The 23,082-nt window shown below is 33.9% G+C and overlaps 4 protein-coding genes and 1 pseudogene across 4 annotated transcripts; 2 read left to right on the top strand and 3 right to left on the bottom strand.

Moving 5' to 3' along the window:
* LOC104778118 (auxin-responsive protein IAA18-like) lies at positions 1,366 to 3,546 on the bottom strand. Its single transcript, XM_010502487.2, has 6 exons — positions 3,359 to 3,546; positions 2,940 to 3,266; positions 2,359 to 2,648; positions 2,112 to 2,244; positions 1,836 to 1,903; positions 1,366 to 1,750 (listed from the first exon to the last, which is right to left on the bottom strand). The coding sequence occupies exons 2-6, from the start codon at positions 3,194 to 3,196 to the stop codon at positions 1,716 to 1,718; spliced, it is 783 nt and encodes a 260-aa protein (XP_010500789.1). The 5' UTR covers positions 3,197 to 3,266; positions 3,359 to 3,546; the 3' UTR covers positions 1,366 to 1,715.
* Positions 7,406 to 10,712, top strand: LOC104778117 (lysM domain receptor-like kinase 3). The gene is made up of 11 exons (XM_010502485.2): positions 7,406 to 8,222; positions 8,310 to 8,396; positions 8,510 to 8,803; positions 8,893 to 9,038; positions 9,129 to 9,218; positions 9,312 to 9,417; positions 9,493 to 9,644; positions 9,731 to 9,828; positions 9,920 to 10,067; positions 10,165 to 10,272; positions 10,360 to 10,712. The coding sequence occupies exons 1-11, from the start codon at positions 7,652 to 7,654 to the stop codon at positions 10,522 to 10,524; spliced, it is 1,965 nt and encodes a 654-aa protein (XP_010500787.1). The 5' UTR covers positions 7,406 to 7,651; the 3' UTR covers positions 10,525 to 10,712.
* On the top strand, positions 10,823 to 11,949 carry LOC104778115 (RING-H2 finger protein ATL29-like). The gene has a single exon (XM_010502484.2). The coding sequence runs from the start codon at positions 11,533 to 11,535 to the stop codon at positions 11,935 to 11,937; it is 405 nt and encodes a 134-aa protein (XP_010500786.1). The 5' UTR covers positions 10,823 to 11,532; the 3' UTR covers positions 11,938 to 11,949.
* LOC109132299 lies at positions 12,035 to 12,564 on the bottom strand. Its single transcript, XM_019243941.1, has 2 exons — positions 12,412 to 12,564; positions 12,035 to 12,304 (listed from the first exon to the last, which is right to left on the bottom strand). Exons 1-2 carry the CDS (start codon positions 12,512 to 12,514, stop codon positions 12,174 to 12,176), a joined length of 234 nt encoding a protein of 77 aa, XP_019099486.1. The 5' UTR covers positions 12,515 to 12,564; the 3' UTR covers positions 12,035 to 12,173.
* On the bottom strand, positions 13,724 to 14,184 carry LOC104778114 (annotated as a pseudogene).

The following is a 23,082-nucleotide window of genomic DNA, read 5'->3' as shown; positions in this document are numbered from 1 at the left end:
AAAGTAGAAGGGCTTTTAACTAAGTTGATATATGGGTATGTGTAACAAAAGCCCATCAAATAAGTAGAACATATAACATTAAATGGCATTTATTGTGAGAACTTTCTATATTAGTATTTTTGAGCAAAAGTTGCTGCAAAAATACTAATATAGATGTGTAAGATACTAATATAGATGTGTAAGAGTAAATGATTTAGTGATATACTACAAACAAATTTATATAAATGAATAAATGAGTCAAAGTAAAGAGTATAGTTTCGACATTGACCAAAAGCATCTCAAATAATGGCAATGACTCTCAATTAAATGGATTACACATTTACAATACCTAAGTTTTATGTCCATGAGGACCATGACCAACTTGGGAAAATCCATCTTTTTAAAGATTTTGATCACTACATTACTCCATTTTTCCAAATGTAAATTTTTTTGCATAACATATTATTTTAGTTTTGTGAATGTAAAATGAAATCAGATTATATTTTTATCAAAGTAAATTCAATAATTAGATATATTTAATACCTAGTAAAAGAAAAGAAAAAAAACTTCAATGTCATGATGAGTATTGTTTTTTTAAATAAAATTATTTTTTGGAAACATGACTTCACTACTTGACCTTAAACAAGAATTTGAACTGTCTGGTAAACACAATCTAGTAGCTAAACACAATATTCAATTTGACAACATAAATTCGTATACCCTTTATGTTTTTGCATTGGACATCTTTTCCTTAGAATTTGAAGTGTTTCAACAGCATCATACCACTTTATCTTAGATTTAGAGTTTTCAGTTAGCACTGAAGTTTTTATTTATTTTATTTTGGGCTTAGTCGCTTAGTGCTTGAACTTAAACCAGAGTGCTAATCTTTTAGAATAAAGATAGAGTGGTCCTAAAATATTGAGGACAACAGAATTGGCCATGTAGACTACAAAAGAATATAGAAGACATAAACGAAAAAAGTAACTATTAAAAGTCTCATATTGCTGCTTTGAATAGTTTAGGCAAATTCTCTCAACGAAAAAGACTCTTCACAAATTCATTCAATTTAGTCTCTTTTGCAAGATTCCATAGCCACCACCAATGTACACATATATGAACAACTCTTCACCTTTTGTATTTCTGTCGCCCAAGTCTCCAAGACAAAGATGCTAACGATGTGATAAGAGTCATTGGTTTGAATATCTGTCCTAACAACTCATTTAAAGAAAAGTTGTTCAATGTTTTTAAAACCTATCACTCTCAAGAGTTCATTACAATATAGGCTTAAGTAGAGCTAATAAAAGCTAAAGAGCTTTTGGCAGAGAAAAAGATTGTTTTCTTTTGTTCCTTTTTTCCAAAAAAGATGCTTTGTTGCAGACAGACATATGGAGAGTTACAATACTTTAAAGTGTTAGATCAAGTGTGACAAATCATTACCAAAGCTTTTAAAACAAAAGAGATTAATGCCTACAGGGTTTTGTAAATTTACTCTCAAGACCCAACAAAATCATAATTTCATTGTTTGGCAGGACTGTTGTTTGGTCTTGAATTCCAACAGAACCTATCTATGATATCTCTCTCAAAAGCCAAAAGAAGATGTAACAAACCAGAATGTACATCGGATACTGGAATCAGAAACTTGTCAAGACCAAAAAACTCATCAAAGTTTAAAGGCAAAATGCAATTAATAATAACATCTCTCTACTTCTTTAAAAGCTGTAAAAGATCTTTTTTCTTCATCTTCTCATCTTCTCTTGCTTACCATTTCCATCTGCAAAAATTCAAAAATCATTTCTATAATTTCACATTAAGACTCATTAAAACAGGTAAAATGTGATTTTAAATCCAACACTTACATGTTAATGCTGAAGAAATCTCTGCGGTTCTAATCACACGCAGCCTCTTCACAGAAGACACAAACATTCTGACAATTTAAGAAAAAACTCAATTTTAGTGATCAGAAAAAGTCCACAAATTCTTTAATAGCTTTTACCAAACTAAGTTTGTAATTGAGCAAATTGTGATTAAGATATACTAATAAATACTATGTGACTAGGAATCTAATGCTTCTCCTTTTCATAGAGCAAAAAGCTGAATCAGATTCAGAAAAAGGAAAAAGAAAAGATTCTTACTGCCATGGGACATCTCCTACAAGCATCTTGTCTCCTTCATTGTCTTCATATGTAAGAGTATATTCTCCATTCCCATCTAATAGTCCAGTGATTGGTTTCTCATCTTCTATAGACGATGATAAGTCTCTTTGAGCTGATAACATATTATAAACAAAAAGAGTCATAAGAATCATCTTTTGTGTCTTTTATAAAAAACCTATCTTTTTCATAATCAAGAAAGAGAGAGTTCAAAGGTTTCAAATTTTACCAGCAAGAAGACCTCTGAAGAGCTTGTCGACTGTGAAAGATAACTGCTCATAGCTATCATGAGCACTGAGATCGACTTTACGACCAATGGGAACACCATACATGTTGATCTTCACGAACATACCTCCTTGTCTCTTTGGTTCCACTGTCTTAACATCATCGTTTTGGTTCTTGAGGGCGACACCATTGGAGGTTGTTAAGTCGCTTCCAAGCTTTGAAGAGCTTCCACTCGCTAAGTTCTTCCTGAAAGACCGAACCGGAGGCCATCCCACCACTGGACCAGGAGCAGTTCTTTAAACCACACAAAGTCACACCAAAACACAACTTGTCAGTAAAACAAGAACAATCTCAAGGTAACAAGGGCAGTTAAAAGGACTGAAACTTTCAGATGTGAAAAGGGTAAAAAAGAACAGAAAGGTTAAAACTTTTTTTATGTTCGAGATCCAAACTTAAGCAGACATGAACAAAGTCTTTGCAGATAGATGGGACCTTATTGGCTAATAATAAGTGAATATCTTCATGTCAAAAGGATACAAAACAGATAAAAACAAAAAAATAAGTAAGAGATGAAGTTTTAAAAACCTTTTATGGGATGTGGTTTTGGTGGAAGGAGAGAAGAGGATAGATTTGTCTTTAGGTTCTTTCTTGATGTGTCTTGTTAACGAAGAACCATGCTCGTCTTCACCACCACCAGGTGGTCCAAGCTTTAGCTCAAGCTTCTTATCCTCTGTGTTGAAAACAGAGTTACTGTCATCGTGAAACCATGGTCTTCTCTCTTGTGGAATCATCAAGTCAAGCAGCTTCGGAGCCATTTCACCGTTTCTATGACAACCCTTCATGTAGGTTTTTAAAAAGTTGACAGCTTGTTCACTCAAAACAGAGAGGGAGAGACGGAAATGGTGTGTGAGTCTGTGAGATGAGAAGCAAGAGAGGTGATTAAGTGAGTCTTTTATACAAATCAAAAAGCTTTTAACTTTTTTAAGGGGAAAAATTGTAAAAACCTTCTGGTGGGTTCTTCTCTTCTTCACTTCTTCTCTCTCACATACCCCTTTGACAAACTTTATGGAAAAGGAGAAGAAGTTGGGAATTAAAATAACAAAGGAGAGACAGTAGTGATATAACCAGTGGATAACAAAGGGATCAAATTGAAATTTACCAGAATTTAAGTAAAATTGGTGACCAAGCAAAACAGTAAAAACAAAAATGGTAAACGAAAAAGAATTTTATAGGTGTGAAACACACGCAATCTCTATTTCTATCTCTCTCTCTCTCTAGTGGAGGAAGCAAAGCGTGCTATTTTAGTTTTTTTCTTAAATCTTATTATTCCAACCTCATACTCATAGGCCTCCTTTTTAAAAAACTATTAGAGTACTCTTTCTTTATTAGTTTCAAATTTCAATGAGATTTTACATAGATGTGGATGAAAAAATGTATAAAGGAAATGTGAGAAATGTGAAAATGTTTTTCTATTATTATTATTTCTGTTTTCCTAATACTAGTAGTATCGTAAAAATACATAACTATTTGAAAAAGACTAAGTACCCTTTTTGAAAAATATATATAAAGGAAATAGAGAGTCATATTTGTAATAATAGGATATAGGAGAAAGTGAAAATTACAAGCCCCAGTTACTTCATTAAAAATATGGTTGCCATAAGAAGAAATGGAGGATTCTACGATCTTTCTCTGCTCTGTTAGGATCACACTCCTATCATCAGTCTGTCACCATAGGACAACATTACTTACACATATTCCAATGTTTTGGAAAAAGTTAAATTGAATTTGGACATTTTACACGAAACCCCTTTTCTCTCTCTCTCTCTCTTTCGTTTTGTCGCTTTTATTCCCAGTTATCATTTTACTACATACAATACAAGTATACAACCCTCAAACATTACCAATTTACCAACTTGATCATATTTAAACTCAAGTGATACGAGGAATATTTTGTTGGCTTGATCGAATTTAATAACCTTCAAGGAAAACATAATAAATGTTATAAAATAAAACTCTTTCTCTATCACTAGCTTATTCTCCTCCTATCTCTCAATAACGTTTCATTGTAAAAATCGCTTCTTCTTTTTTTTTGTTTATGTTCAGGTTTTTTTTTAATAATAGTATTAGCTAGGATCACTTTCTCGCTATTTGCCCACTATACGAAGGAGGATAACATATAAATTTAATAAATAAAACAATTGGTTAAAAGTTAAAACAAAGAACTATTGTGTTGCATTAATTAAGGACATATTTGACTTGGTTTTTTATAATGAACGAACCATGGGATATGGTCAGTTCTCCTCCCACGTTTGAGACCAAACCAACAAAAGAGAGTCGCTCATGGGGAGTTTTGGTCAAGTACGGAAGGGTTAATATGGAAATTTCAATAAACAAAGATTATCAATCAGAGAGGTCATTTCTTGTCTCCGTATTACCCAAACTCCTTCAGCGGCTTAATAATATTGCAGACAAAGACTGACCGACAACCTTAATCACGCTTCATTTTTTTTATGTCTCACTCATCTTTTAATTTTCTAAATCCATGGCTTATTACTAATAGTTTTCTTTGATATTTTACCTTAAACACATTTTGACAAGAAAATGTGTTAACCGTAGTATTTTGGGGAAAAAAAAAGCAAAACGCGGAAACAGTGTTTGGTAGATCGCGCGTTTTGATTATGGAAGCAACGTGGCAATAGAGAGTTGAGTAAGACAGAGACTAAAAGAGATATAGAGACCGAATCTCTGAGACTGACAGGTACTTGATCTCTCTATCTGGACGGTAGACAAAAGTTGTACAGTTCATTCCGATTTTGAGATCCCCCTGATAAGTTTTTAATCACAACCGTTGAAACTCAAAATCAACGGCTACGATTACTATCGTACATATACGAAAAAAAGGATATAGCCGACTCCAGAAAAGAAAGGAAGTGGTATGGAATAAAACAAATCGTGAAATTAATGTCAAATCTGAGAAAAAAGCAATAGTACGTAGTGGTAAAAAATCAATAAATGCTAGGACTCTTTCTTCATGGGTCCGTTCGTTTGATAAGGCTCCTCCACATAATCAAAATTGAGTATATCTGATGAATTATCGAATGATTATTATTTTGTTCTGCACTTTACTATTTGTATCACCAAATCGATAATGTTTGTGTTGTCAAGTCTAATCTCATGATAAAAGCGTTATCTATTTTGTATGCTCAATTATTTGTATGCATTTTCATAGTGCAAAAGATTCGTTTCTATATATATCCAACGTGTGATAATTGTTTTTGTGCTGAGTGTTATTTTCTTTTTTTCCTTTGTGTGGAAGCTTCATGCATTATTTTTCACTGACGTCGCTTTTTGAATGCTTCAGTTGGCTGAAAATGTCAAATACTTTTATGATTTTACTAGAGCATTATAAAAATAGTTGCATTTACTAATTTCATGTAGCAAACTAAAGCATCTAGAAACAAATTAGACACTTTGCAATACTGTATGAAATATTACCAAACAATATATTTCATATGTATAATAACCATTCTAACTCTAAATGCAAAGTATTCAGTATTGATTAGATTCCATTTCTAGATAAGATCTAATTTAAGAAAAAAAAGTAGAAACTATACGTTGATAAATTGACGAAAAAAACAAAATTAGTTGATAAATTATATGTCCCCAAATAGCAAGTAAACTATGTCAAAACAAGACAAGTAAAACTATGTTTTAAAAATGTTTCGGCATCAATCATTCATATGATGGTCCATGGACTCACATGAAAATAAGATGGCCCAATTAGTAATCAAAGCCACACACTAAAGTTGAATCGTTTTAGACTTTTAGTTGTGGTCCAATCCACAAAATCCGCATATACATCACTGGCAAGACTAGTACAAGATGACGTATTGGTTTACGATAGCATCGAATTAAAACAATACCAATCGTAGTTAGAGCAATGAGGTTTAACTTCAATCAAAGATATTGTCTCAAATTTATAAACCGTACGTGCCTAGACAGCTAGACTACTTGAGAAGTCCTACGTAGAACATATGTGATTTTTACTCAACTCTGACTTTTGAATCTTCTTCTCTTGCGTCAATTTGACTAAAAATAATTTATGAAAAGAAGACAAAAACTGTGACTCCCTCTTTAGAAGAAGTCAGCATCAAAGGTTCCCATAATGTGATCTGAGAGGTGTATGGTGGGACAGAACCAAACTGTCTTTTGTCAGTAACAGCTCATTGTTCTCTGTACCTTCTTTTTAACTCATCACTTGCTTAAACCTTTGAAAATTATAAACCTATTTTTCTTATATTTTTTTTTGCCTAAACTATCGTTTTCTCAAATCTTTTCGAGTATCATCACTTCCGATTTCCGAATCGATAAAGCACAAAATCTTCAAAACTTTTGCTTAATTAATCTATTTCTATATGTTGACCGTTTTTTCTACTAATCCATTTCTATATGTTTGTAGATATTAGTCATTTTCTACCTTGTAATTTATATAACCTTTTCCAGTTTTCCCCATGTTATCTGTTTTTTTCTTTCAACAAAGCAATGCATTTTACTGTATGTAATTAATGCTATTCAATGCAGTACTATTATTTTAAAAATTGAATTCTAGTTAAAATTTACAAATAATATTTACACTTTTATTTACGTAAAACAATATATAATAATAGTATTAATTTAGTATTGTGATAAACTTAAAAAAATTTCATCTTTGGTTGATAAACATATTAAGTAAGAAACTTTAAAAAAAAATTTAAAAATAAAGTTGATCTTAAACGGATATACAATATTACCTTGAACCGACGCTGATCAGCCTCAAGTCCGGACAATAACAATAGTGTGACACATAAAGTGTATTAGGTATTTTAAACCAAACACCAAACCTAATTACATCTTAAATGTCTAATCACTTTTACAAAATTCCTTCATATAAAATTTGGGTTAGTATGATATGGTCGATCATTCACAAATATAATATAAAAATTGAAATTGACAAAGAACATGGTCTTATTTGGATATTTAATAAATTATTATTTTATTTTTTTGACATTTTCCCCTATCATCAATTAAGATTTTTTTTTTTCTTTTTCAGTCCGACAAGAGAGTGTGTGAGCTTCACTCCTTCCTTCCATGGCTGATTTCATCTCTTCTCTACTTGTTTCTCATCTCCCTTAACCAAACCAACCAAAACCCAAATCTCAATTCACTACTAAACTCAACAAATCAAGATTCTTTCTACCTTAATCCCTTAAAAAACCCTTCTTTCGATTCTGATTTTTAAAACTTAGGTTTCTTCTACAATGAATCTCACCTTCTTCATCTTCTTCTTGACTCTTTTACCAAATTTATCATACTCAAAGTCAATGAATTGCTCTGACACTACTCGTCTCTGTACTTCTTTCCTCGCTTTCAAACCAAACCAAAACCAATCTTTCTCCGTAATCCAAAGCATGTTCGATGTCTTACCAGCAGACATAACAGCAGACACCTCCGGAGGTTACATCTATGTTAAAAAGAACTGTTCTTGTCTCACCACGACTCATCAATACGCAACGAACACAACATTCACCATCAGGCAAAGCCTTGGTTACGTTTACAATGCTGTGGTCTCTGCTTACTCTGGTCTCGCGTTTCCACCGAATACGACTAGAGAAGCTCGTGCTGCGGCGGTGGTTTCTGTTCAGCTTCTTTGTGGTTGCTCTAGTGGACTCTGGAACTATCTTATGAGCTACGTTGCGGTGGATGGAGATAGTGTACAATCTCTCTCGAGCCGGTTTGGTGTTAGTATGGATCGGATTGAAGAAGTTAATGGGATGTCGAATCCTGATAATTTCACAGCTGGTGATCTCCTTTACATCCCACTTGATTCTGGTAAGGAAGTTTCGATTTTTAATGCCAAAGTTAGGGTTTTTAAGATGAACAAGTTAGTGATCTTGAGTTTTGTTGTTGTTGTTTAAGTACCTGGAGAGCCTTATGAGACAAAGAAGATAAATCCACCAGCTCCTTCCCCTGCGCCTTCATCAGCAATCAATGGCAATATCTCAGGTTTGGTTTCTGTGTTATCTTGTTTTTTGTCTGATCTGAATCTCAAGTTTCTATTTTTAGTGTCCTGAAACTTAAATTCAGATGTGTGTATGTGTGTTTCCAAATTTGGAAAGCTGACCAGGTGAATCACACTGAAAAGAGTGGTGGTCATGTGCCTTATATATGGATTGTTGGTGGTCTTGGAGTTGTGCTTGCTCTTCTTGTGGTGTGCATACTTGTATGTATCTGTTTGAGATCATCTAGTTGCAGTTCCAGTGATGAAGATGGCAATGGACACAGCTTCCAAATCCTTAGAAAATCTGGTTTCTTTTGCGGTTCTGGTCGGTATAACTGTTGCAGATCAGGGGATTTTAGACAAACCAATGGTGAAACTCAGAGTCATCATCAAGTTGTTGCTATTCCTAAAGGTCTGGTTTTTAGCTTCCATCTTCTGTGGTTTCTTTTTGAAAGAGTTTTTGTTGTTGTGTTTATTGGTTTTTCTCTTGTATGAATGTAGCTCTTGGTGACGGAATGTTTGAGATAGAGAAGCCTATGGTGTTTACTTATGAAGAAATTCGTGCGGCTACAGATGAGTTTTCGGATTCTAATCTTCTTGGTCATGGAAATTATGGTTCAGTATACTTTGGTCTACTTAGAGAACAGGTTTGTGCTTAAGTCACATCTTCATTTCCAAGTTTTGAGTTGTCGTAGTAGCTTTACTCGTTGTAATATTTGGTTAAACTTATCACACAGGAAGTTGCTGTCAAAAGGATGACTGCTACAAAAACTAAAGAGTTTGCAGCAGAGATGAAAGTGCTTTGCAGAGTTCATCATTCCAATCTGGTAATTCCCTTTGTGTAATGTGTGTAATCTTTATTATGCGTCTAAAGTGATTCGAGATTATGACTCTTGGGTTTGGTTTTGTTCTTGTCAAAGGTAGAATTGATTGGTTACGCTGCAACTGTTGACGAGCTTTTCGTAGTGTATGAGTATGTCCAAAAGGGAATGCTGAAAAACCATTTGCATGATCCTCAGAGCAAAGGTAAAGAGACTAACAATACCAACAAGAACTAACAAAAAGATGATGTTAATGATATAGTTCTTGATGTTCTTGAAGGCAATACCCCACTATCTTGGATAATGAGGAATCAGATTGCACTTGACGCAGCAAGAGGTTTGGAATATATTCATGAACATACTAAGACTCATTATGTCCATAGGGATATCAAAACAAGCAATATTTTGCTCGATGAAGCATTCAGGGCTAAGGTTTGAGTCTGAACTTATGAAATTTATTACGTGTTGTGATTTTAATAGAGGAGAGTGTAGTTGATCTTATATTTGCATGTGTCTAGATATCTGATTTTGGACTTGCAAAACTGGTTGAGAAAACTGGAGAGGGAGAAATTTCAGTTACTAAAGTTGTTGGTACATATGGTTATCTTGCACCAGAGTAAGCATTTGAAAAACCTGAAACTACATTGAGTTTTGATACAAGAACACCTTTGTGAATTCTCATCTGGAGAGTGTCTCTTCTTTTGCAGATATCTAAGTGATGGTCGTGCCACCACGAAAAGTGATGTTTATGCCTTTGGTGTTGTTCTTTTCGAGATTATATCTGGAAGAGAAGCTGTTATAAGAACGGAGGCAATGGGCAATAAGAATCCAGAAAGACGTCCATTGGCATCTATTGTAAGTTGTTGGAGTTTATACAGATTGAACCATTATGCTTCTTTGATGCAAAATTCATTTCCCAAAGCCCTTATTTGCTTTTCTTTTACAATTGCAGATGTTAGCAGCTCTTAAGAACTCACCAGACCCGATGAATATGTCGAGTTTGAAGGAGTTTGTTGACCCCAACATGATGGATTTATACCCGCACGACTGTTTGTTCAAGGTAAGCTAATAAACAAATGGTTAGTAGTTTGAAAAATGTAGTAACGATATGATTGTTTTTTCATTGTGAATGAATATTGGTGGACAGATTGCTATGTTGGCAAAGCAATGCGTGGATGATGATCCGATTCTAAGACCAAACATGAAGCAAGTGGTTATATCGCTCTCGCAGATACTCTTGTCTTCTATTGAATGGGAAGCAACTCTTGCTGGAAATAGCCAAGTCTTCAGTGGTCTTGTCCAAGGAAGATAAACACAATGAAACCTGAAAAACCCTTTTCGATTTTATCGATTATTCGTCATTGTCTAGAAGAAGCTTAGTTTATATCTAAACCAAAGATCGATCGCAGTCTAACTAAGTAGTTAGTTACAGAGACAAATCTCTATATGAGTATTCTTTTGGAGAATCAATGAAAGAGAGATGCATGAGTTTATATGCTTGATATATGTTGCAATCTTACAAACAAAACATCAAAACTTTACTTTATTTTTTCTTATACAACAAAACATCATCACTTTATTTACTTACAGTAGATTGATGCTGATACATGAAATGAAACAGAGCCGTATAATTTTACATATAAGTTTTGGACATAATCAGTATGTTGTTACACTCGGCTGCTTCTTCTTACCTAGTGTAAGACGCAGAAGATAAAACTATGGCTGCGATTAAAAGTATCTGCTTGATGCTGGTCCATGTGTTGTTATTATCAGCCATGGTGACTTTTGAAGATGCTAAATCAAAAGTTTTTAGTTTTGTGTTCATACAATGTTAATGTTAATCATATTTTTAATTCAACCAAATTATATTGCGTTTCAAACCTGAATGATTTGTCCTTTGATATTGTCAACAAAAAGTTATATATATCCTTGATTTTGTGTGTAGTAGATGGTGTATTTAAACTCTTTCCGTGTGGAATTATATAAAACTCAGTGACGACTATATTAGTCTACAAATACATTTTGGCATTAATTAAAAAAGTTTTTGACCAAAAGTCGAGAAAAGTTGACTTTGGAAACCCTACTTCCAAAGTAAACGACGTCGTCGAGGGTTTCTCATTGGTTTGGGATGCAAGTATGTTGTTCTCTCGCCTCCAGTTTTTTACGCATGATTAGGAATCCGAAAAACAAAAGGAAGAGGAAAATAAAAACTCTAAATCCTGATAGGATAAATTCTAAATTCTTTTTATAAACTAAATATATCACGTTTTGATATTTTTCTTCTGGTAGGAACGAACGAGTAACGTAGTGTGACGAGAAGATGGACACTTCTGAAAAAATTCTCATAGTTTTCTTCATCATCTCGTTGATCGTCATCTGTTGTTGTAGCTGTTGCAGTGATGTAACTTCCACTCAAACGGGATTACCTCCTCCCGAGACAATCCACCAAAATCCACAGCCTGAACAAGATATTGAAACCGGACACAGGAAAGCCCTAGTGTACAAAGATATCAAAGAAGAGGAAGGAGGAGGAGGAGAAGAAGAAGGGGGTGGTAAACGTTTTTGTCCGATTTGTTTGGAAGAGTACGAGGATGATCATCAGATGAGGCGATTAAAAAAGTGTGGACATGTGTTTCACCTTTTGTGTATTGATTCTTGGCTTACACGGGAGCGAAGTTGTCCATGTTGTCGCCGTTCTGTTGATTTGATGAGTTTAGGTCTTTAGATTTCTAGGTTTATTTTTTTATTACTAAGTGTATATCGGCATATTTTTTGGTTAATGTACCAATTACTGTTGCATTAATCAAAGTTTTGGTCAATGGTTGAAAAATCAAACTCAAGTTGACTTTAAAGCTCATTATTAGAACATGGAAACAAAGAAACATTAACTGAAAAAGACTATATTTCTTATTCTTCTTTTTCTTTTGTACCGAGTCAACCTTTTTAATGTTATGTTTTGTTTCATGGAGATTGAGAGGGGTGATGAGTTTGAGTGACGATAGGGGATGCACAACATCTGCAGCAACTTCCTAGCGGAGCTGGCTCACAACACACACAAGCCGGGCAAATTGGTCTTCTCGGGCCAATAGGAGCTGATATGTAAATTACATTACCAAGAAAGATTGATTCATACATATCATTATACTAATCAATTGGAAACTATTTTAGTTATATAGATAGATTTGATTACTTGAATTACCTCGTGGGATACGAGTAGCATTATTGCTTTGGGACAAGGGAAGAAGAAGTAGCGAGAAGAGGACGAGCTTCAGAAAGATGAATTTTCTACTGTGAAACGCCATTGATGCTTTTGCTTGGTTATGCTTAGTGTTATTAGAGGATTGAGATTTGAGGTATATCATATTTATATGCGTTTTCAAAGATGACTTTCTCACTTTTCATTTTAAGATTCAAAGTCTCTCTTCGTGTGTTGAATGAAAAAGTCAAAGGTCCCTCAAACTTTGACCAATCCAATTTAATAATAACTCTCAACGAAACTAGAAGCCAAAACATGTATAACATAGTTCTGTGTCCCAATTAGAAAAAAACATCATATCATAATCAAAAAGTAGAATGGCTGAGTGACAAGAGAGTCATATATATATGAAGCCTAGTTCACATGTTAATAAGATATTACACAGATGATAAACTGCTAGACGAAATCAAAGTTGAAAATTTTAGGGTTTTTTTGGGCATCGACATGGGCAGCAAGAACCTGGTGGAGCTGGTGCACAACACACACACGAAGGACATATGCGCCTCAGCATACGCCTTTCAGCTGTACGGTAAAAAGTAAAAGATTCATGTAAGGAAAACCGTGAGGTATTTCTAATTCCAAAAGATTAGCTTACGTACCATCTAGATGCGCTCGAGTTGCTTGACATGGAAGGATTGGAGAGAGGACTAAAGCAAGTACAAGAAAAGAAAGGAGGATGATTGAGATTGATCGTTTGGTAGCCATGGCAGCTTTTCTGATAAAAAAAATGCTTAGGAACTTAATAAAATTTCAGATTGCAGTTTGAAACCATAGTAGGATGATGTTTATATATAGGTCAAGAAACAACAAATTACTCGTTGGATGATATCTATTGAAATTCAAAAAATTAGTTTTTGATATTTCCTTTTTCGTTGTCCACTAGTTTTTATTTGTCTTCTTTTCTTAAATCCACTAGTTATGGGATATTTATAGTTACCATTCTTACACCATAGATCCACTTTTACTTGTGAATTATACATTTTTAATTGGTGTATATATTATTTTCCAATTGATGCTTTGCTTTGTTCTGCAAAGTGTAACTAGAGAATTAAAGGATTTACGGGTATATCATATTTATATGCGTCTAAAGAAGACGACTAAACCACCCAGTATAATAGTAATAGTAGTACCATAAACGTTTCTAAGACAAAAGACATATGACGCACTCGGCACTTCTGTGTCCAAATCAGTGAAATACAGAGTTTAAGGTTTTGATTTGCTTATTTAATAGTACACGTATAACAGTTTACATATATCAAACACATACGCAGGCTAGGAGAAAGCAGAGTCGCATTCTTTAGGGATTGTTGGTGCATCGGCAAGGGCAGCAAGAACCTTTTGGAGCTGGTGCACAGCACGCACAAGCAGGGCAAAAGCGAATTGGCGGCGGTGGTGCTCTAATCAGCGGTGGTACTCTAATCAGCATACGTCCTTCAGCTATCACAATAACAAAAAGTTATATATAAATATAAATAAATTCACCATATAGGAAAATCGCGACGGGTTGTTAATTTAAGAAGGTTAGCTTACCATCGAGATGCACTCGAGCTGCTTGACATGGAAGTGTAGGAGAGAAGACCAAAGCAAGCACAAGAACAGAAAGGAGGATGATTGAGCTTGATCGCTTGGTTGCCATAACAACTTTTTGATTAAAAAAAATGCTTACAACTTAAAAAAAGATTTGAGATTACAGTTTGAAACCATGGTAGGTTGATGTTTTTATGGGCCAAGGAAAAACTTGGAGCAAGTTGGTCAAGAAGACTAACAAATAAATAATAGAGAGTTATGACTATTGACTATCCTTTGATATTTTCATATTTTAATCTGGTTTATCTTTTTGATTTCACACTATAAAACTTACGTTCCCCTATTTATGCAAGAGACATCGATATGCAATATACGTAATGAGTTGACAATTTGACATTATATATATATCTCTTGTCGATATGCAAGTCCAAAGAGACGAGCCTAGCTTGAAGAAGTTATAACTTTATTGATCATTGGATTGGAGACAGTTGTTACTAGTAAGTTTACAGTATTTTACTTTTTCGCTTCTCATTTTGTAGGAAACAAAGGATTTCCGAATTGCAACAAATCTCAATATATTCCCTATTGGCAATAATACACCTAAAAGGGAAAGGGAGGAAACTTACAAATTAAGCTACAAAAACAGAGGAGTTTGCTTTGTAGAATACTAGGGTTGGCTGCAAGATAATATAGTGTTGGGCAAACATATCAAAAAAATATGTGTTAAGAGTACGTACTGTTGACTACTGTTGTGACTTTGTGAAGGCTTAAGCTTAGGAGAAAACGCCGTTGCTATTCATGTGATATGTAGATACGGCCCATTATTTATTTTTGAACAAGAGACATCAAGCTCGGTGAATGTTCAGAGAGCTCGGGAATGCGAGGTGAAGAATCCTATTTATACTGTTCACTACTTTCGAAATAATGTATAGTAAAGTATACGATTTAGCTCTTGTTCTTGAGAATTTAGCCAACAAATACTATTTATATTTATGCGTTCCAATCCGGTATCTACCACATCTAAAATTACCATCACAACTAGGTCACACACGACTCTTATGATGGTATAAAAAACACTCAAAACACAGGGACTGATATACCATCGTAAGGGTCGTGATGACATTTATCTAAACAAAAAAATTATTACTATATTAGTATACATGTATATATTTTTTAGATGTTGGTCTTCATTTTATCATTTATCATTTCTTATTTTTGCAAAATCAGAAAAGTTCTTGGATTCTAGATGTTGGTTTTTGGATTTTATAATCTAAAAAGTACTAACATTAACAATCTTAAAACCCTCATATTTGAGTTTTTGAGTTTTTTTTTTCACTATTCCTTAACAAATTTTCTCAAAAAACGCCATCCGTATTATATATATTTTTATTACTACCAAGTGACAAGTGTTAATAGTTCAATTGGTTTAAAGGCTAGGCTTATAAAACATCTGCTTGCAGCCGCATATTTTATAACTATTTTTCGGTCCTAATTTAAAAAGAGTTATCTTTAGTCCAGTGGTAATAATATTCGTTGAAGAGAATGGGGACTCAGGTCATGACTTTAAATTTAGTTAAACATCTCACTGTTTTAGTTTTTCATATAAGCAGCCTCTTTTTTTCATTTGCTGGTGGCCCTCAAAAACTTAGAGACGGCTCTGTCTCTCATCCAAATTCTAAATGTGTCGCCGATTCGAGTGGGACTTTGGAGGTCTAATGTATATATTTTTTACTCGGAGTTATGTATTGGCCCAGAAGCTAATATCAATATTATGCGGTCATAGTGAAAGGCTCAATTAATTTTTAGAATCCTATCCAGGAAAACCCTAAATAAAAGATATATAAACCTACAATATTGTGTTGATTTGATTCATCTAAAAAAAAGATGTCATCTTATATTGTAACGGTCACCTTCTCGCCGTCAAAAACATTTCAGATTTGTTAATTCTAAATCTGATCCGGACATTCATAACAGATTAGAAGGTATCTCCACTTATATCAAATTTATAAACTTGTTAATCGATAGTTAGTTATATATATATATATATATATATATATATATAATAAATATCATAGTTGTTCTTCATATTATGTATTGTATTTTCTATTTCATTTGTAAAACTGAATTATGATGGGATTTATTTAGTCACTCATTTTCTATATATTAAAAGAAAAGCATTCTGGAAAAAAAGCTGACGTGTCGTCGCCAGAGAGATCTGTAGCCAATTTATTATTCACCCTTACTATTCAGTAAAATTACATAAACTTTTTTTTTTGTCAATTGCCACTGCTATTCAATTTATTTATATACACAATATTTTGCTTCTATAAATTCTAAAATTGGTAAATATTATTCAAAAATTGATTAATCTTACCCCTACATATTTTCAAAATTTAATTAATTTCACTATGTATTGTAATTTAATAATATAACTATATTATGAGATGTAAAATATATATATATATATATATATATATATATTTAAAATCTTATTTTTCAGAAATATAAATAATATTACCTTTCTAATAATTTTATAAAGCTATAATGGTGAAAGAATCGAAGATCATTTGAAACTGGCTCAGTGTTTATTCTTTTGATAAAAACAATAACTATATTTGCCCAAAAGAACATATGGTCATCAATTGAAATGACATGAATATATACTTTAATTTGGATAACTATTGATATATCATGGTTTTTGTGGGTTTTAACCATGCTATAAGGAGTCTTTTTGAGTCTTATGATTTGTTTTCTAGGATGTTTTAGAGTCTTAACAAGTTTTCTAGGATTTTGGCACGGAAAGAGCAAAATGGAGCAATTTGAAAGATTTTGGAGCATTTAACCGGAGGAAATCAATTTGGAGTCTGATTATACGAAGAGCATCGACCCACACCACATGAGCATCGGTCGACACCCATGCAAGTCGAGACAAGTCTTCAAATTTGGAAGTTTTACAAAATTGCCCGAAGTTTTCCATAATTGCAAGATTAGTCCCTGACGTGTTTTAGGATATATATATATATAGTTTTTGGGTTTTGTAAACCCTGAAGTTTTATTCTAGCAAGTTTTATTTTTCTGCAATCCTGTGAGATTTTGAGAGCTTTTGGGAGAGAAATCTGAACTGCTTTGAGAGAAGAATTCTTGAACTTCCTCTTTACTCTTTTAATTTCAAATGCTTATTATTCAGAATTATGATTTGTTCTTCATTGAATATGTCTGAGTAGTTTGCTTGTTAGGTTCAGGGTTTTTCATAGGGATTTTATGAATTATTAGATCTGTTTATTAGGATTCTGTATCTTTCTAGATCTTCATCATAAGTTGTTCTTAATGCTAGATCTTTGATTAGCCATCTGGATTTACACCTTAGGAAAATAAATTGATATGAGAATATAATTGATTTTCCTGATAAAACTTTTTGATGAGCAAAATTACTTTCTGCAAAGAGATTTGATTTAGTAATTTTGTGAACAATCTAAACTTGTTTTCAAAGTTGATTTTTAACCTAGAATTTTACAAAGAAATTTGAATTTTCTGGTTTTAAATTTAGATAATATTTGCAGTGAGAACTGATTTATTTTACAAAAGAGTTTAGAGTTATAGATCTGATTTTTAATTGCTTGAATCCTAATTAATTTATTGATTTAATATTTTGTAATTTCCTGAGAAATTCTCTAGACCTAGCTTTTTGATCTTCTGAATTTACAACAATTTTATTTTAATATTTTGCATTGCTTTTCTTTATATAATTAACTTGTTTAGCGTAATCATAAAACTCTATAATTTATTGTGTAATCTAGAGTCTTTGTGGATTCGACCCCTAAGTACTACATTGATCTCTTGTTTGAGAGAGTAGCTCTAGGGTTTAATTTGAGCATATCAACTATGTAGTTAAACTAGTGGTGTCAAAATGGGTCAACCTTCATGGATTAACTCAACTCAATCCAACCCACCAACCCTAATGAGTTAACAAAATTTACCCTAATGAATTTATGAATAAAATGAGTTAGTGGATTAATTGGTTTAATGTACCATTAAATCCATCAATTCTTCTTTAATTGTATCAAATTAACTAAAACATGCTTAAACCGGTTAAGTATAACCAAAACCACTAAACCAATCAAATTTGTAAACCGATTAATACTTCGATTTTTTCCCAAAACAACAGCTTCATCATGATTTTTACATTCAGAAATCAAATTTGAATCAGAAGCCACCAGCTTTCTTCTCCAACCCTCTTGCTCTCAGGTTTATTTGTTCTTCGATCATCTTTTTCTTCTTCTTTTTTGAGTTTTGTTTTCTGGTTTTGAATTTTTGGATTTTATATTTCTGGGTTTTGATTTATGGGTTTTGATTTTTCTGGGTTGTATTTGATATCTTAGAAACAAATTGACTTTAGTTATTCTCTTGTAGCGATTCTCGTTGTTTGTGTATCTATGTGACTTTAGTTGTTCACTTCTTATAGTGTTATTACTTGTTTAAGCTATTTTGAGAATTTGTGTGGTTGGTTGAAGGTTAAAACTTTTTTCTCTCCCATGCACCAAGATCGAGGCAACCTTTTCGCAAAAAATTCTGAAGTCGGGAGATCTCTGTTATTTTCCTTCTCTGCTCCCATCCTTCTTGTTCTCCTTTTATTTTCCTGCGTTTTTTCCCATTTTTTTTTTTAAAAAAGGACAGAGTTCTTTTTTTTTTTTATAGTTTAGCTANGAAGGTATCGCGAGACAACCTGAGGCAGAAGGAAAAATCCGAGGTACTTTATTGCTTAGTTTGGCTTTTATGGAAGCTTTAACAATTTATGGCCTGGTTGTAGCATTAGCGCTTTTATTTGCGAATCCTTTTGTTTAATCCCAGAAATCATAAAATTCGGGATTTTTTTTTGTAGTTTTTTAATTCTATCAAGATTTAACTCCTACAATTATTCATTGAGACAACAATCCTTGGGAAGGACTAATTTGAGGATGGGGAATTAGCACATCGATTCGCTTTCTTCCTTCCCCTTATTCTTTTAGTTTAATAGAAACTTTTTTTAAGGAGTGTTGCGAAAAAAAGGAAGTTTAGGTTTTTTGAACTTGACATAAAACTTGGTCTCAAATTCTAGCTTAATTCTAATAAGTCTCATTATTATTATTGAAAATTAAAAATTTTGGAAAATACGTTTGTAAATAGAATAGGTTTTTGATTCTGTTTACAAATATCCAAAGAGGTAAATTAAATTATTAAATTAAAATTTCTTTTTATTGAAAATAAAAAGAATAAAAAAAAAGGACAGAGTTCTTTTTTTTATAGTTTAGCTAGAAGAGGAGATTATATGAAAAATTTAACCGATTCTTTCGTTTACTTGGGTCACTGGCCATCCGCCGGGAGTTTCGGATTTAATACCGATATTTTAGCAACAAATCCAATAAATCTAAGTGTAGTTTTCGGTGTATTGATCTTTTTTGGAAAGGGAGTGTGTGTGAGTTGTTCATTTCAAGAATAGGCTGGATTCACCCAGTGGCACTATAACTAGGAAAAAGTGCATAATCCCGCGAATTACTTCTGAATAAAAAAAATCATATTTTAGAACCATAGCATTTCGTTATTCTTTGGTAAGTCCGCTTGTCTTTGATTCTCTATCAACCAAAAATTGGGACAATTAATTAACATGGTTAAAGTTAAACCGTTTGAAGTTCAGATGCAACATGGTACTCTTTCTACTATTAAAAAATGTAGTCTAATAAAAAAATGAATAAGAATTTCAAAAAGAATTGGTAGACTTTTTTTGATATAAAACACTCATGTCGATAAATTTTTTGAGTCTTTTGTTATAATGTAGAATTGATAACCTACGTATAAAGTAATAAGAATTATTTTGGCTACTTTTTAAAAGCTTGCAAAATCTAGATTCGGGTAGTTTCTATCGCAAAGTAAGAGGGTGGTCTCTGGCGATTTCAACCTGTCTCTACATAGTCCTAGGTTCTACGATAGCGGATCGATTGTCCATTGTGCTGTATAACTCAAAATCTGGATTCCTGTTCTCACCTGAAGATTTCTTCACCTTGGTTTTGTTGATGGCAGAGGAATACCCTTCTGAACCATCAGATGCGCCTTTCTGGGGGAAGATGTCGACGACGCACGACGAGTTTCTCTTCAAGGCTATGGTCTTACCGAACTCCTGGACCTCCGCACTATTTACTCACCACCAACAGAGCTTGGCTGGACTGTTTCTGTGTTCATCGGAGATGTTCCTATCACTGCAACATTCACCCACTCCGACCAACCGCCGCGCAACCTGTTCTCTGTGGCCACCAAATGTAAGCCCTAGTGTTTCCTTGATGGGCCTGATCCATGAAACCGACCCATTAGCATTTTATCAGCCTCAGCCCAACTTCCAAATATCCAGGTTAGCCTCTTCCTACTCTTTTAAAACTCCTAGCTCGTATCAAGGTTCACATCGCGAGTATGTCCTCTTAGGTAGAAGAATCCTCTCGAGGCATACACTGATTAGACTGCTAGGATGTTTCCATCAGATAGATAGAGCACTGGTTTATGCTCCTTATGTGGTAATCATTTCTTCTCCCTTGCTCCAAAGCTAATAGGCGATACAGCTTTGAACTATTATTGCCAGTTTGACTATGTCTTTGGTAGTTCCTTTGTCAATAGTCACCCTTTCTCAATATTAGCTAGCTATTCCAGCCACCACCTAAAGAACCTCACTCTTATTTGTAATGTCAACCCGTTTTCACTATCAACCACTTATTATCATTCGCCGGGAATTCTGAACTATCGTTTGTCCGTGTCACACCAACCACAAGCTTTGTGTGGAAGCCTTAATCTCCATAGCCAAGGCTTTTATGCGAGAGAGACTCTACCTGTTCTGCCACGGTTTTTCACCTATCTTTGGCTCATCCTCCTTTTAGCTTCATTGGTGATTTTCCTTGCTCCCAAGAATCTTAAGCTCCTTGTTATGGCCCTTGTACTACCTCAAGTAGCTATCTTCACGCCGGTGAGATGCTTAGCCATGACTACTCTTTCAACGTCCACTAGTCTTTGTTTGACAGGGACCATCTATCCTTCCACTGAGCTTCTCATGGAAGGCTTATCGACATACCTTGATCTCTCATGTGTTGTTTGCCCTCTAGCTAATGATTCAAAGATTTCTTGGATTGATGATCGATGTAACCTATTGATAACTCTCTAATTTACATGTTTTTAGCATCTTTTGTTGTCCATATTTTGCATTGTTTATACTCTTACCTTAGCATTTTTAGGTCATTAACTGTAGGAATTCACTATGAGGCCATTTAGGGTGTTGCATTCTTGCATTTGCATACTTTGGATGAAAATATGTGCTTTAGAGCCTAAAATGGGGAGAAACAAGGATAAATCCGAGCATATACCAGAAGGAGCCATCGAGCTGGAAGAACAGTCCGAACCCCAACACGATCGAGGAGGATCCAAGAGCAGGAAGAACAACCCGAGAGTCTACCCGAAGAGCAACCCGAGCACATCCTCGTTCACCCCATCGAGCAGACCCTCGGGCAGGACTGGCAAGCTAGGGTTAATAGGTTTCCATATATAAACCCCCCTCTTCTTCCTCGCAAACGAGCACGCCGCATACCTAAAACCAGAGAGCGAGAGCTTCTGTGAGAGAACTGAGCGACTTAAAACACTTTTCCACTTTCGTTAGGATTTACTTTTACTTCTTTTTGTTATCATTTTAGATTTCTTCTTAAAACTCTTCTACTCTACTATATCTTTGATATAATGCAATTTTCTTTCATCTATGCTTTTATGTTTTCTGCAATGGGATCTGAGTAGTATAGCAAAGTTTCTAGGGATGGGATAGATGATTTTGTGTTCTTGATCGGTTAGGATGTCTTAGTTTGATTGTTAATGTTTTATAGATTCCCTTCTAGGTTGGTGTTCTTAATGCTGTCAACAAACCGAGAGGGTGAGATTAGATCTAAGGTGTTTTACCACCAAGTGGTGTAGATGAAATGCTTGAATCAACCAATGCTAGAGATTTACTCACTTAGCCTAAGAGATTAGATGAGTAAGGGGTTTATTGACAATAATGAATCGTTTCTTATTGCCTGCTTGGTCATGTTTCTCCAACGAGAGTTGGGTAGGGAAGTGATTAAGGTTGATTGTTTCTATCACGAGAGTGTTTTAACAAGATTTTAGAGATTCATTATCTAGGGAATATTTGCTTGAGGCATGTAAGACATCTGTATTGGTCAGGAACACTTATGATTCAATTACCCCATCCTTAGAAGCTTTCGTATTTTAATTGCTTGTATTTTTATTCATCACTCGACCCATTACCCGAACAGGTACATGATCACCTGCTTCGGGTAACACCTCGATTTGTTGATACATTCTTTGCTTNTGATATAATGCAATTTTCTTTCATCTATGCTTTTATGTTTTCTGCAATGGGATCTGAGTAGTANCACCCCACCCAATCCTGTACTTGAATGCTTGCATCGAGTGCTTAGGTCGTGTGGTTTCTTGTTTATATTCTTTCTTTACTTATTCTAGGATTGTTAGATCAAAAACCATCTTTTGCTTGCTTGACTTGCATTGTTCTGATTGCATCCTTCTTGTTAGCATAAACAACCATTTGGATTGATAAACCTTTGTACTACAACTGCATAGGGAATTGATACCCAGGGTGAAAAATCCTGTTATCACCTATCTTTTTATGTTTGGCATTGGGGAATGCCTTTGTATGCTTTTGTTTTAGTTTTTAGATCTTTGTATCCCTTTGTACTTGAACTCATGTGAATGAAAGCAAGTAATTTGACAAAAAAAAAAAAAAGCTATTTTGAGAATTTTTGTGAAAATTTTGGATTGTTAGAATCTAAGATTAATGGTAAGTTTTTGATGAATGATCTGACTTGTTCAAGAAATCATGTTAAGAAATTCATCGTTTAACATTACTGATAATGTAATTTGACTTTGTTTTCTTTTGTGTGTAAAACATCATTGATAATGTAATTTGTTGAGATAACCATTTAACCATTTAACTCATTAGATTAAATGAGTTCATAGGTTGATCTAGCACATTTAGATAAATGAATTAGGTCAACCTATGAACTCATTTAA

The sequence above is a fragment of the Camelina sativa genome, chromosome 3 (genome assembly GCF_000633955.1).
Source record: "Camelina sativa cultivar DH55 chromosome 3, Cs, whole genome shotgun sequence".
Classification (NCBI taxonomy): domain Eukaryota; kingdom Viridiplantae; phylum Streptophyta; class Magnoliopsida; order Brassicales; family Brassicaceae; genus Camelina; species Camelina sativa.
This window is presented reverse-complemented; position numbering and strand designations above follow the sequence as displayed.

Excerpts from the sequence above, each read along its gene's own strand:
- LOC109132299 (XM_019243941.1), bottom strand. The coding sequence starts at position 12,514 with ATGGCGTTTCACAGTAGAAAATTCATCTTTCTGAAGCTCGTCCTCTTC. Across the intron at positions 12,305-12,411 it reads TGCTACTCGTATCCCACGAG|CTCCTATTGGCCCGAGAAGA; the intron begins GTAATTCAAGTA and ends TTTACATATCAG.
- LOC104778118 (XM_010502487.2), bottom strand. The coding sequence starts at position 3,196 with ATGAAGGGTTGTCATAGAAACGGTGAAATGGCTCCGAAGCTGCTTGAC. Across the intron at positions 2,649-2,939 it reads AAAACCACATCCCATAAAAG|AACTGCTCCTGGTCCAGTGG; the intron begins GTTTTTAAAACT and ends TGTGGTTTAAAG. Across the intron at positions 1,751-1,835 it reads GATTTCTTCAGCATTAACAT|ATGGAAATGGTAAGCAAGAG; the intron begins GTAAGTGTTGGA and ends GAATTTTTGCAG.
- LOC104778115 (XM_010502484.2), top strand. The coding sequence starts at position 11,533 with ATGGACACTTCTGAAAAAATTCTCATAGTTTTCTTCATCATCTCGTTG.
- LOC104778117 (XM_010502485.2), top strand. The coding sequence starts at position 7,652 with ATGAATCTCACCTTCTTCATCTTCTTCTTGACTCTTTTACCAAATTTA. Across the intron at positions 8,804-8,892 it reads AGTTGTTGCTATTCCTAAAG|CTCTTGGTGACGGAATGTTT; the intron begins GTCTGGTTTTTA and ends GTATGAATGTAG. Across the intron at positions 9,829-9,919 it reads TATGGTTATCTTGCACCAGA|ATATCTAAGTGATGGTCGTG; the intron begins GTAAGCATTTGA and ends CTTCTTTTGCAG.